Below are 13,970 nucleotides of genomic sequence, written 5' to 3'. Positions count from 1 at the left end.
GACCTATATTTCCCTCTCAGTATTCATGATACCTTCACAAATGTGCAAGTTAGCCGTGCCATGAGCACTAATACACCCTACACCATCATGGATGCTGGCTTTTGAATTTTGCCATTATAACAATCTGGATGGCCCTTTTCATTAGGGTTAGGACTCAACTTACTTTAATAGATGCAGCTATTGTGTTATCTGACAATTGTGTTATAGTGAGCCCATGTTGTAATACAATCTTAGAGTGATGGTGGTTTTTAATGCAGTACTGCCTAAGGTGTTGGTTTTCATTTTTGCCCCTTACATGCAGAGACTTCTCTAGATTCTCAGAATCTTTCAATGATATTATGAGCTGTAGATGGTGAAATCTCTCAGTTTCATGCAGTTATTATGTTGAAGAATGTTGTTGGACTATCTTTGAGAGGCATCTGGCTGCAGACGGACGTCTACAGTGGAGCGTTTTGGGCTCATCTGTTGCAGATTTCCTCGATGGTGTGACCTCAACCATGGGGCGACGCAATAACCCTTGTTGGGTTTTTCCTTAGTTTGTTGGTTGTTGAATTTAAATTTATCCCCTTCAGTAAATTTTCAATTTTGTATTCATAATATTCTACAGCAAGAGCAACAGCGAGCATAAAATATTTTTCATTCAGTACGTCAATCCGATTCCAGCTTGGGTAATGTATGTCACTTCCTGCCCCACAGTCGAGCTTACCCCGTCGCAGAGGTCTGCAGCCCAACACCCCACCATAGACGTGCTATCGTTCACCAAGTGAAGAGCCTCACACCATTATTGACTGAAGCTCTCAGGGGTGCTCAGTCTAATTATGTTACTGTCAACTAGTCTATTAGTAAACCTGCTTAGCCATGAAATGTTTCAGGTGTTTTTTTGGCATTCCAGAACTTTCCCAGTCTTATCTTTTACCTGTCCCAACTTTTTTGGAACACCTTTTAGCCATTTTTTTAAAAACAAAGTTTATCAGTGTGAAAATGATCTTTTCTTTGTGCTGTACTTAATAGAATACATGCTGAAAAGGATTTGTAAATAACTTATTTTTAAATTACTTTACATTATAATATATAATGAATTTATTATAATACATAATTGTTTATATTTATATTACAAATATTATTATATATTTATGTTAATATTTATTTTTTAATTTATTTTAGATTGCTCTTAAAAACTATAATAAATGAATTACATAATTCATGATACATAGATTATTATGTTTTATTTTACACATTATATTCAACATCCAAACTTTTAACAATGCTAAATGTAATTTTTTAAATGGTATTAAAATAATATTTTGTCGTTGCAAACATAGTTTAACTTGTTGTCAATATATAGTTGCTGCTTGACTTAAACAGTGTTTAAATTGGACATTTTGCGCTACACAAAAGTAGAGCATTGAAGTGTGTAAAATTTGCTTTTAACCTCTGAACAGAAAGCAAAGGAGTTGCCCACTGAGGCAGAGCAGTGTTAGTTCATATATGCTAACATGCTTACAGTCAATTTTTAAAGGGAATGCCATTGTAATTTAGAGCCAAACACAAAGCAGAGTGCAGTGTTGAAATTCCAGCAATCACAAGAATCCATCTTTAGGAAACTTCTTTTTAAACCACAGATAACTGCAATATTTGTCTGACGTTTCTCTCCAAACTTCATGGTGTCACCAGAGGGAAAGTCGAGGCTCACAATGTCACTTTCTAAAACCACTAATGTCGAAACTTCACGGTAAACTGCCCGTGTTGTTTGTTTTTTTCTTCCTGAGCAAGGCTAAGTAAAACGTTTTAAGAATCTCAATGAAATAATATACCATAATCGATTTGTCCTCTGTCAGCCAAAGCACTGTCTAGTTAGAGAAATTACCATGCGGCTATGGGACGGAGTGGAGACCTTCAACAACAAAGTCAGCCAAGAAGTTTGGTGAGATGTTTTTAGAAAATTGCAGTCTCGGGAGAAATGGGGGGGTTTTATTGTGCAGAGATGATGTCACGTCTATCTTAGCAATTGTGCTTTTTTTGGTGCATTGATTAACTACGTCCCTGCCTGCTTGGTTAAGTGAGTGTTAGTCAGTGGAATTCAGACATCACTAGTCTGTGGGTGGACTGAGATCCTGGATTAATGTGCTGTCACTGAAAATTTTGACCCTGACTGCAAGTTTGAGCACAGTTCAAATGCTGAGCAGTATATCAGATTACTGGCTGCTATCCAGCTTAATTCAATAATCAGGAGCAGTATTGTTTTCACTGCTGCCAGTTTATGAGACTCAAAACCCTCCTCAAGTAAAGTCTCTTCACTTCTTAAGGTGTAAGACTCCCACCATGGCAGCATTTCTTCTCATGTGTGGACAAAAACCAGGTCAGATATCTGGTGACTTCTGTCTACTAAACACCCCTCTTTGATTTAATGGTGTACTTAATCCCAGCATTATATTGAATGGACACAAGAGATAAACATTAGCTACTGATTTCTGTTCATGCCACATAATTTGCTGATGGCCAGTGTCTATCCACAGGGCTGATGTACATTGTGCAGAAATAATTTGGCAGCATTTACTGAAACTCTGCCAACACATTAAATGCAGTGTTTCTGACAGAATGACTCTTGGCTGTAGAGACAGCCATCCTGCCTTGCCTCTTTTTGTTTAGTTTTAATTCTGCTCTTTTGACGGTATTCATCAACATTGTGTTGTATAAAGATGCTCAAGTAACAGCACTCTCCTTTTGACATGTTCAAGCATGCATAAGGAAGCATAACATGTTTGTTTGGCTCCAACTCAGTCAGTCCTCGCTGATTTATTTACATTCAGAGATTGGGGAGTGATTAGATAACATCTTGAACCTCCTGTCTGAGCCTACAGGTCCATTCTGCGTTGGAGTAGGGTTGAAGCAAGAGCGCAGCACTGATTCAGAGCAGATCTTGCCATTGCAGAGCAGAGGAAGAGACCGAAAATCTTGCAGCTTAATTAGACTGCCAAATTAGGAGGACGTGTCATGTGATTTGATCAAGATGCGTGTCAGGTGTGAAATCAGTGTTCTGGAGTGTGACTGCCCAGCTTGCAGGCGTCGCTCAATACTTTGCACCATAATCAGTCGAGCTAGTCTGGCAGCAGCCCGTTCATTTCTGACAGCCGCTCTCATGACTGTTCATCTGAGACTGCTTATAACTCAAAACGACAATACACGTTAAAACCTGTGAAATAGAATAGCTTCTTTTTAGGGTTAAAGTAACTGTTGGAACACCAAAGGTTAAAAGTCAAAAGCCTGATATGTAAAACCTGATTACAAAAGGTTTAATAAAGCTGAAAACAGTCTGCTTAGAGGAAAAAGCTTGTCCTTCATGAAAACATTCTACGTTCAGCGTAGTTTACGTAGCTCTGTTAGCTGTGCCAGCTACGTAGATAACAGGGCTACGTAGCTAATGGAGCTAAAGCTAAGGTCACAAAGCAGCTTTATAAGCTACTATCTACATTATCTGTGTAGCCAAGTTAGTTTTAGTCACATTAACTAAATCTCACATTGATAAAGCTAACTAAGCTATTGATAATATAACTACGTAGTTATGTTGCTAACATAGCCAATGTAGCTATAGCCATAAAACAGCTATATCTTGAATTTCCCTTAGGATTAGTAATCCTAAGAGGTCATATAAGCTACATATGTAAGTTATCTACATAGCGACATTAACTTTAGCTATGTTTGCTAAAACTCACGTTGCTAAAGCTAACTTATCTACATTGGCTTATGCACTAACATTAGTTATGCAATTTAATCCTGATTAGACCTCTGATCTTTTTCTCTGTTTTATTTATGAAATGTTGTTTCGCCTTTGATGTTTTTAATGTGGTTATATTTTGAATGTTACTGCCACATTTGTTTATAAATAAAGCTAATTTTTGAAGAAAAAACTCTAAAACTGGAAATATGATGTACCAGCAAATTTCAGTACTTCCTCTCTGAGATTTATGGCATCTCAGATGAACGTTTTGTGGGAGTGGCCATCAGAAATGTTTGGTCTGCATCCAGACCCCTGTCCTAAACTGGATTCATGGTGGGGAAATATGAGTGGATGTCTCTCTTGTGCACACAGATGGTGACTATATGAATTTAACAACATATCAAGGAATACTTAACAGAATTTTCTTCCAGTTTTACTGAAATGTCCACACTGAATGGATTGATTCAATTTTGGAGGTCATGGGTCAAATTCCAAGGCCATTCAGCCTCAAGTTTTTCCCTTCCTTAGGATCTCAATATCTGAAGAATACCGTGAGGGATTTTCTTTGAACTTTGCTCAAATGTCAATTCTGACTCAAAGATGATAAGCTTGGATTTTATAAGTTGAAGATCAAGGCCATTTGGCGTTCTACAATCACACTATCACAGAAACCACTTTGGGTTGGGACCCAAAGTTGGGTAGCAGGCCAGTTTAGTGTACCACAAAAGTGTGCCTGGTTAATAAAAAAGTGTAAAAAAAAATCTTGAAGCCTTTAAAGAACATTTTTTTGATCAGTTTCTTTGTTTTGTCAGGTGGTTTTTACCTTCTGAAGCCCAAATTGCAGTATTTCTTTAGATGAATCTAACTGGTGGAAAGATTTCAGGACTTCTGGTCCCAGTTATGAAGGAAGTGGGTCATGGGGCTAGAGCAGTTGAGAGTCTATGTTCTAACAAGAAAGTTCCCGTTATTGGTTACCGGGGATTTCTGTTTTTTTCGGTGTGGTACTGAAACAGGCATTAATATTATTTGATTTTTTTTTTATTTGTACCAGATTAAAGTCTGAATTGATTGGACAGTCCCACAGTCTTTATTCCAGGACTTTTACTGAGTCGGATCAATGTGGCTAATGTCGTACAAATAACCTTCCTTTGTGTGCATACCAGAAGTGATAGTCTCACCAAACAAAGAATTAGGAGGAAGATTAATGAACAGATTAGCATCATAATCGGAGGTAATCACCTACAGTGTGCAGGAGTGGAGCTGCTGGAGCCGAGATCGGGTCATTTGTTAAGAATGATGAGCTGTTTGTGTGACGTACACAGCTTGTTTGACCAGCTGTCTTCCAGAGATAGAGTGAAAACTGTTGCAAAACTTGCTCCAAGCACATTCTGACAATGCCAAGAGCTCCAAAATTAAGTAACTGAGATTTCACTTTTGTTATTTCTGTCGATGTTGTTCGGATTTATGGGATTACATCATGTTTGAAATGTGAAAAAATAACACCTGCCATTGTGTCGGCTGTGATCTCAACAGAGAGGATGTAGACTGCCTGTGAGGAAAGGCTGCCTCCCCACTCCTGGTTCCCTGGGAGACTGGCATGGTCAGCGGCCCCCTCCCCCCTTTCTTTTCCCTCCCTCTTCCTCCCTCATCCTCACGCCGTCCCCCCCACCACCACCGCCGCCCCTTGTTTGTGAAGGAGGCGTGTGAGCGAGGGAGAGGCAGGGCACGTTAGCCGAGCCGAGGCTGCGGGAGAGGAGGGGAACTCAGACGGCAAGGCAAAGCATACAAACACACAGTCACAGTACACACATGCAGCACACACACATGCTCAGTCAGCGTAAGTGACACAAGTGCTGGCTCCATTCAGCTCTGAGTTGACTGACTCACTGCTATCCATTAGCCGGCATGCCGCAGAGAAAGAGGAGTTTCACTTTTGGAGCCTACGGAGGGTAAGAATAATATCCTTATAATTTACCAGATAACTAAACCTCTTTAACACACTCTCCTGTGTGTGATAGTGGGTGTTAGTGTTATCTGTTTGTATCTCTCTGTTTGATGACAGTGCAGATTCTGTGCCTGCATGTTTGTGCCATTTGCACTGGAATGCTGCCACACTCATGAGAGAAGCTTTTGTCTCATCAATTTCAGTGTAAAGTGGACCTTTTAAATGCTGCTGTTGCTCTTTTATGTTAAAGGTGTCTGTACAGTGATAGTGACGCAACAGATTTTGAGGCATGACAAGACTGAGTGGCCAAACCCTTCAAAATGAAAGCTTCTAGGACAGCATCACTTAGACTGAAGTTGTATCTGCTTGTTTAGGTAGCCCACTTCAGACTTTACGGGTTACTGATCTTTTTAAGAGTAAACAGGTGCTACCATACGAGTGCATGCCTCACAGCCTTAGTCAAGTTTTAGGTGAGTCTATGTTTTTGTGCATGCATGACTTAAAGGCAGACCCTTGAAAATGTGCCATTAGCTAAGTGGACAGTATTTATATCTTGGCCGGGCAGTTTAGGGATCTTGGCAAAGTGACCACAGCCTTAATTGCTGTCAATATGTGTGGGCTGTAGGCCAGGTGGAGACAAAGGCACTGGGCAGTCATGGTAGGAAGCACCCGCGGAAGAGAGGGAACTTAATAAACTCCTTGTTTTCTAAAAATATTCAAGGACATTTTCATGCTGAACAGTTTCATTTGGTACCAGTGACACAGAAAGGAGAACCAATATCTTTGTCTTGCAGTTTGGCATGTTTGAGCTAGCTGAGTGTCACCAGCTTCCAGATTCGTACAAATGAGGACAACATTTTAAGCCCCCCTGATGCTAATAGTCAATTGTGTCTCCTTTTTGCTGGAGAGCAGCCTGCAGTTGTTTGTTGTTGTTTTCATCGAGTCTCAGACACATCTCCTGAGCAATCCCAGCCCATTCTTTTTTTTGCCAATCTCTCAAGCTCCAGATTTGATAGTCTCCTTGCATGGACCTTGGTCTTTAGTTCACCCCACAGATTTTCAATGGGGTTCAAGTCATGGCTTTGTACAGGCTAGTCAAGAATGTTTCCTTTGGTCTTCTGGAGGTAGTTTTTCACCAGGAGCCACTTATGTTTTGGGTCATTATCGTGTTGGAAAGCAAAGCGACGACTCATACCCAGTTGCACTGAAGAAACCCTGAAGCATAGTACACCCACTGCCATGTTCCACCATGGGGACGCTGTTCTTTGGGTTATACTCCTCTCCCTTCTTTCTCCCAACATAAGCAACGTCTCCATGGCCAAAGAGCTCTAGTTTGGTCTCACCTAACCAAAGGACATGCTTCCAGTATGCATAATCTTTTTCCAGGTTGTCCTTAGCATACTTCAGTCTTGCTTGAAAGTGTCTCTTCTGCAGAAGTGTTTTTTTTTTTTCAGGGCGCTAGTGATTGTCTTCTTTGAGACTTAAGTTCCTGACTTGGTTAAGTCATTCACTAGTGTCTTGGCAGTTGTTCTGGGTTTTTTGGAAATACCTCTCACTCATTTTCATTCCAGAGCATTTGAAATATTTCTCTTCCTCCTTCTGCCAGGCTTGTTCTGGACCTTGTGTCCCTCTTTGAATTTCTTGATTATACTTCTTAGTCCAGTTCTTCACCCTTGGAAATGCTGTGATAACTTTGTATATCCCTCTCCTGCTTTGTGAGCATCAACAATTCTTCTTCTCAGGTCTAAACTGATTTCTTTTGTTTTTGCCTTGATGCTTTCTCCAGTGACAGCTCAAACCCTTACTGAAGTGGAAGAGAACCCTCAGTTTTGAGGGTTCTTGATTTTACAAGCTTTGAGCTTAGAGCACATCATTACACAACAAACTAAGGAAAAAATGACATTTCCATAGGAGGGCTTATAATTTTGTCCATATCTGTATTTTAGCTGGCCCATGATGAGTGCGACTCATTCTTACGGTGTGTCCAAACATGCAAAAAACTCCTTAAAGAAAAATTCACCTGAATTTAACCTGAAATGATCCTGCCAGCCCTCTAGTGATATTTCCACATGTAGTCAGGGTAAGCTGATATGTGACGACCGCAAGTATGTCAGCAAAATTCATTATGAGTGTGCAGGCAGGGTTGATGACATTTTTATCCCACGACCAGTGCAATCTACATGCATAGCATGGAACCACTTCATACTTTTTTCTGTGTTCACAACAGGTATAAAGATGCTGCAAATATGCCTTATTTCACTTAGCAGTGATAAATGCCATCTTAGCACTTTCCATGCTGTCTTTTTTGCATGATGTCCTTCCTGACAGTGAAAGTCTCCTGCTGAGAGATGCATGCAAAGACTTAAGTCATGAAGATTTTATTGGCAGCCTGTCCTGAAAATTTCAACAAACTTTCAGGAGAGCGCGTGTGAGGCTTTAAAAAAGCTGTAACTGCTGGGATTGAGCTCTTTGTCAGCTTTGCAACCCCATAAAATGGCTAATATTAAACAAATAGTAAGTGCCAGTGGGTATGCTGTACCCATTAGCCACATGGGGGGTAGTTAGTCGCTGATTGCAGATGGTGTATGAGAATGAGGGGAAATGATAGTAAAATAGGGTTTAAACTATCATGTGCAGTGCAAAGCTGAGATTGAATTTGATTCTGTAGTGTTTTCCTAGTGTTTTAATGTTACAGGAGAAAATAGTTCACTTAGGGGAGGCTGGTTTTTAGGGGAAATATACATATCTTTCTAGCTGAGACCAGTGGGTTTCAACCTATACTTTACCAAAGGCACACCTGAGAGCAAGCCAAAATCTGAAGGCCCACCATATCCATATCCATATCCATACAAAATAGCCTCTTTAAAACATGTTCAAGTAACTTAAGTTGCTGTATAATTGAAGTATAACGTATGATTAAACAGATTTCCATGGCACATGTAGACTTGCCTAAGACACACTTGGCAACACAATTTTAGGAAACCAGAAATCCTAATTAACAAAAACATTCTTTAATCATATGAGTGTGCTAGATTCATCATTAAGTTTTCAGCTCTCAAGACAGACTTATCCTTTTCCTTGAGCATTAGCCAGCTAAGTCTCCCAGTTAGTGCTCTTTAAATTCTTAAATCCAAGAAAGTCTCTAACGTATTCCGGTAAACTCACAGCAGGTCAGCAAAGCTCTGTAAATATATTTAATTTGTACCAAAGCAAGCAAACGAGTTTAACATGCTAACACTACATCCGGTTTCACCTAATCATCTCTAGATATTTGAGTTGATTTTACCTGAAAACGTCTTTTAGGAAGGTAGTGATTTTTAACAGAGAGACTCATCCTGCTTCTGTCTAAAGCTATACTTGTGGGGACCAAAACAAGAATATTATGTTGGAGTTGGACTTGATAAATACTGAGCAGCAGTTGATTATACTGTAATTATTGCAAAGAGGAGAACAGAGGAGACAACAAAGGAGATGTGATATAAAGCTGCTGGACAAGCTGAGCAGAGGACGGGGGAATATTTTGTTCTTGTTCAGCTACTGAGATAACCGGAAACGCCAGATATACTGTTTCATGTATCCATTGCATTGGATATATTTCACATTTATCTGTTAAACCTCCATGCAAAGAGAGGGAAGGGCAGGACTTTTCAAGAAATTCTCAGAAGCTGATTGGACAGATGTTCCGTCTGTCACAGTCATAACAAGCAAAAGAGCAACAAGTTAAAATGAGGTAGCTCTGGTAGTGACCTGACCTCAACGGGCCGGCGCTGCTGTAGTTTACAAACGTTGGAGATTGTTGGTGCATGGTGCATGCTCTTTATTTTTTTAAAAAAAAAAGGGTTGGGGGTGGGGACACCGATTGCCTATTTCTGACTCTACCCTCCTCTTCCTGAACAAATTAATAAAAAGCCCCAAAAATCTTTTAAAAAAGAGAAAAGTGGTCTAGTTCTGATAAAAAAACAAAAAAAAAACAAAACAAAAAAAAAACAGTTGCTGCACTATAATACTAAAGCCACATCCGAGCACAGACAGCAGCCACTCCATAGCCACCTCCTCATCCTCCTCAATGATGCTAATTGGCTCATTGGTCTGTTTTCAGACCTGGCACAATGGTTTCACACTGGAACTTTGCAAGATGGATTAGCTTGATGACAGACATGGAATCTGGCCAATCCATCTGTTTGCACGGTTACCACTGAAAGACCCAGATGAGTGATTATAAATCTGATACTTTCAAATGATTGCAAGTGGATTTGAGAACTTTTACAGCAATTTTTGTCCCAACGAGTACACACCATATGACTGTAAAGACTGGCAATCACTGTTGCGACCCAGTGGTAAATCAAAGGGCCTGCAGTCTGTGTTGTTTTTTGCCTAACCTTGCAAAGCAGGTAGATTGGCCAGACTCCCTGTCTGTCATCATTCAAATCCATCTTGCAAAACTCCAATCTGTAATGTTTGTGCCAGGTCTGAGAATGGATCTGACCAGTCAGCGTGGCTTGAGGAGAAAGAGGTGGTAGCTTCAGGCAAGGTTTAATGGTATGGGAGCTGATAGCATTGGCTTCTGCTGGTGTAGCAGTTAGCTCAGATGTGGCTATTGTACAGCTGCATTTTTATCAGAAATGGACCACATTTATTTCTGAAATAAAAAACAAAGAACAGCACTGAAAGCTTATGGCGGAAAATATTTTCGCTCTTCTGCCAACCTGCTTCAGCAGGCGTTACAACTGGGGTTTCGTTGTACTGTAAGCCAGTGTTTACAATGGCTGCTACCTCTGTAGTGATTAGCTTGGATGTAGCTGTAGAAAAGACATCGACCACATTTCTTTATCAAAACAAGAGCAATAGCCACACCGAATGCTTCTTTTGGCATAGAAGATGTTTTTTCATATCTCCCGATAGGCTTCGGCCTATATAAGCCACTGACAGCCCTATGGCAGCCCTAGCCTGTACAGCTCAGGTTAATACTGGAGCTACCTAATTTTGTCTTGTCCTCTGATTGGCCTGTTATGAATGTCTCAGACAGAACATTGACCCGATCACCTTCCAAGAATGTTTTTAAAAGTCCTTCCATACAAAGCCTTCCCAAATGCTTTGTTTTCGAGGCTTCCTAGATGAATGTGAAATACATCCATGCAATATGAAACAGTCTGAATGGTGTGTCAGGCTTCATATCTAGGCCATCATGTAGTTTCAGGCCTGTGCAAACATACAGATTCTGCTACGACGTAGATTCTAGCAGGAGTAGAAATCAGGCTTTAAAGTCTGTATATTTGCTGTGGAAAATGTAAGAGCAGGCTGTTTCTTCTGTCACACCATTAATCATTTTGTGTGACACCTCAAACAATGCCTCCAAAGCTAAAAACAAATGCAGTCCGTGATGTTCTCCTTTGCTTTTATATATATTATAAAGAGGCACAGGAATTAATTTCAGTGTTAAATAACCATGTGGAAACAGAAGTGCAGCCTTAGCTCATGTGGTAGAGCAGGTGCCTGTGAACTAAGACTCAAGGCCCTCACAAAGTGTCTGCAGGTTTGAATCCCAGTCCTGATGCTGTTTAGTGCATGCCTTCCTCCTCTCACTCCTCCAATATTTTCTATTTCTCTCAGCTGTCTAATAAAGACAAAACAAATCAGAAAAAAAATCTATAAAAGAAAGTTACTTTCTGTCCTTTAATTTGTCTCAAATTAAACTGCAAAGCTGATAACCAGGACACTGGCAGAATGAGAAGGAATCAATATTACACTTCTCCACAGTTCTAATATTAACAAACAGGCCACCTTTGGACTGATTATCTATTGATTATTTCATTCCTGTAGGATCAGTTGAAGACTGGTATCAATGTGTTCTTTCCTTTCTGTTTCCTGTTTAGCTTTGGCCTTCAAATCTATTACACTTGGCATTTTGATAGGTCAGCCTCATTGCTTACATCAGCAGGTGATCTGTAATACACTCTGCCCCCTGCATCCACATTGGCATTTACTGAAGGGAAAGCAGCCCCTCTAATCTCTCTGCAGATTTAGCTCAGCATGCCCTGTAATTTTGACATCAAACATCAATGGGGCTGCCACTTAATCTTGAGTCAGTGAGAACGTGGTTTTGTTTCACTTTAGGTTGGTTATGGCACTTTCCTTTTTGTCCAAATGCTGACTGCTTATCCCAGCACTTGGTAGCAGAAATAGGGCCATGATGTTGCAACACTTGGCTTTCATATCCTTTTATTTACATGCCTGCTTTCTGCCGTAATCTAGCATATGTGCAGTTTTTTTTTCTGTCCGCCTGTAGTCTTCTGTAGGTCACAGAGGCTGTCTGTTCATGAATTATTGAAAAAGCTATGACCCGGGTAACAGATGAACTGAATGTTCTCTTCGTGACCTTAGTGGTAAGATTCATGCAACATGGGTTGCCTTTATATCTGAATTTTAAACTTTGATGTATTATACTACCAGTAAAATCAAATGATAGCCATATTAGCAACAAAAGTGCAAGTCCCAGCTACCAAATATTTGGTCTTTTCCTTTTTCAGTGCATCATAAATTGCAACTCCTGCACACTTTGTAATCTGCACAAACATATGCAATGCTTCTGCATGGGATAATTGCTGCCAGTCCCTTTGTGCAATTTAGAAAGCAAGTGTTTTTGAAACAACTTTTGATTATATTTATGTACAATTCTAAAAAAAAGTTTGGCCGCTTTGCAAAACGTTGATAGAAATTAAATGCAATGATTTGCAAATCTCAGAGACCCATATTTTATTCACAATTGAACATAAATAACATATCAGTAGGGATGCACAATATTGGATTTTTGCCGATATCTGATACGCCAATATTTTAAAACTCATTTTGGCCGATACGGATACGATATTTAATTACATTTTTCCACTGTATAAAACACCAATTCCATCCTGTACTACAGATAAATTTCTTTAAATATTGGTAGTCTATTTTTTTTAGAAACTGATAAAACATTAGATTTTTTATCAGAAATGAAGAAAACATTGTTTTTTCAAATACAGCCATACACTAATGAAAAACTTAGCATAATGTCTTTGGGTTACATGTGCATTACATGCTACATGTATTTTTAACAGTACAGCGAAAGTCATCTGCATCTTTGGGGGCTATAAACAGCAGCAAAATAACCTGCTGACACTGGGCCCCACAGTAGAAAAAGGAAAACGCTTATAAATTTAGACTGATTCTACTTATTACTCAGCAAGTTTACAGGATGGCTCATTGAGATAATCCTGACAACGTGCTATAAATAACAAAAACAACAACAAGACAGATTCTTAAATGCAAAAATTCTAGCTATAGTTGAGGGTTAAAATATGCTTTTAAATTTTTGAGACTCAAGGTGAAACAGAAATAAAACTTCAACTAAATTAGTTCTCCTGATCTGCTTTAAACAGCACAGACTAACTAAGCAACCAAGTTTAAAGGGCATTTCACTGTAAACAGCTCTGTAACAACACAGTGACACCCACATCTCCAATGGTGGAGACAGGACACCTGCAGAGTTTGCGCCATGCCCGGGAGACTTGGCACACAGAAGTCCATCGTTGCTTTTGCCATGTTTCGCGCACTTTCACGTAGGACGACATCCATGTTCTTTTTCTCTGTTTTCCACATCTGAAACATGTTATTAAAAGCGGCTGAAACTGCGGCTGCTGCGTGAGCACTCCTCTGAGTGTAGGACAGGCTTTTTAAGAGTGAAATCCTCATATCCACTGAGGCAGTGAGGCTCAACGTGCTAACAGGACGGACACTTGCTGTCCATATATCCGTGGTGAAGCTTATATGTTTAGCTTTAATGAGGAGCTTCTCTACGTGACTGGAAATGAAATTTTGCAGTTCAGGTAAGGCTATAAGCGCCTGCTATTTGGTTCTGCACTTTGTAAACCTCTGTTTTTAAAGGTGCTATACAAATAAAGTTTATTATTATTATAATGTAGCAGGGCTTTAAATGCATCATTAGCTGCAGAAGCCTGTATAATCTACCACGCTGAAAGACTGATTATCAAGGGCTATAATTTCAATTATTTTCCTGTTCAGCCCATTACCTTTGGGTGGTCGCTGCTGTATTTTTTAGTTTTGTCGAATGACTTAGGTAGAGGCTGCTGATGAGTTTTCCCTGGCACGAAGTTTTGTCATTCTTTATCTTAAGAAAGTCCTTGTAGTCATCAGGGTGATGGTTTTTTAGATGCAAAATTAAACTGGTGGTGTTAAAGACGTGTTGCCGAACTTCTCCATGCATCATGTTTACTCTACAAGTGATGCAAACAGCTACTTTGCTGTCCTGTT

The 13,970-nt window shown here is 39.8% G+C and overlaps 1 protein-coding gene across 11 annotated transcripts in view; it reads left to right on the top strand.

Moving 5' to 3' along the window:
- rap1gapa (RAP1 GTPase activating protein a) overlaps positions 1-13,970 on the top strand; it is a 131,075-nt gene that overhangs the window by 24,007 nt on the left and 93,098 nt on the right. For 10 of the 11 annotated variants that reach the window (XM_041799528.1, XM_041799536.1, XM_041799532.1 and 7 more), the window contains exon 1: positions 5,500-5,667. The exons of the other annotated variant lie outside the window; for it this stretch is intronic. In XM_041799528.1, coding sequence (XP_041655462.1) covers positions 5,624-5,667 — 44 coding nt within the window. In that variant the 5' untranslated portion in view covers positions 5,500-5,623. Of the gene's footprint in view, positions 1-5,499; positions 5,668-13,970 lie in introns of those variants that run through there. 11 annotated transcript variants of the gene reach the window in all.

This window comes from Cheilinus undulatus, linkage group 11, assembly GCF_018320785.1.
Source record: "Cheilinus undulatus linkage group 11, ASM1832078v1, whole genome shotgun sequence".
Classification (NCBI taxonomy): Eukaryota; Metazoa; Chordata; class Actinopteri; order Labriformes; family Labridae; genus Cheilinus; species Cheilinus undulatus.
The sequence above is the reverse complement of the archived record's forward strand: the minus strand, read 5'-3'. Positions and strand labels throughout refer to the sequence as shown.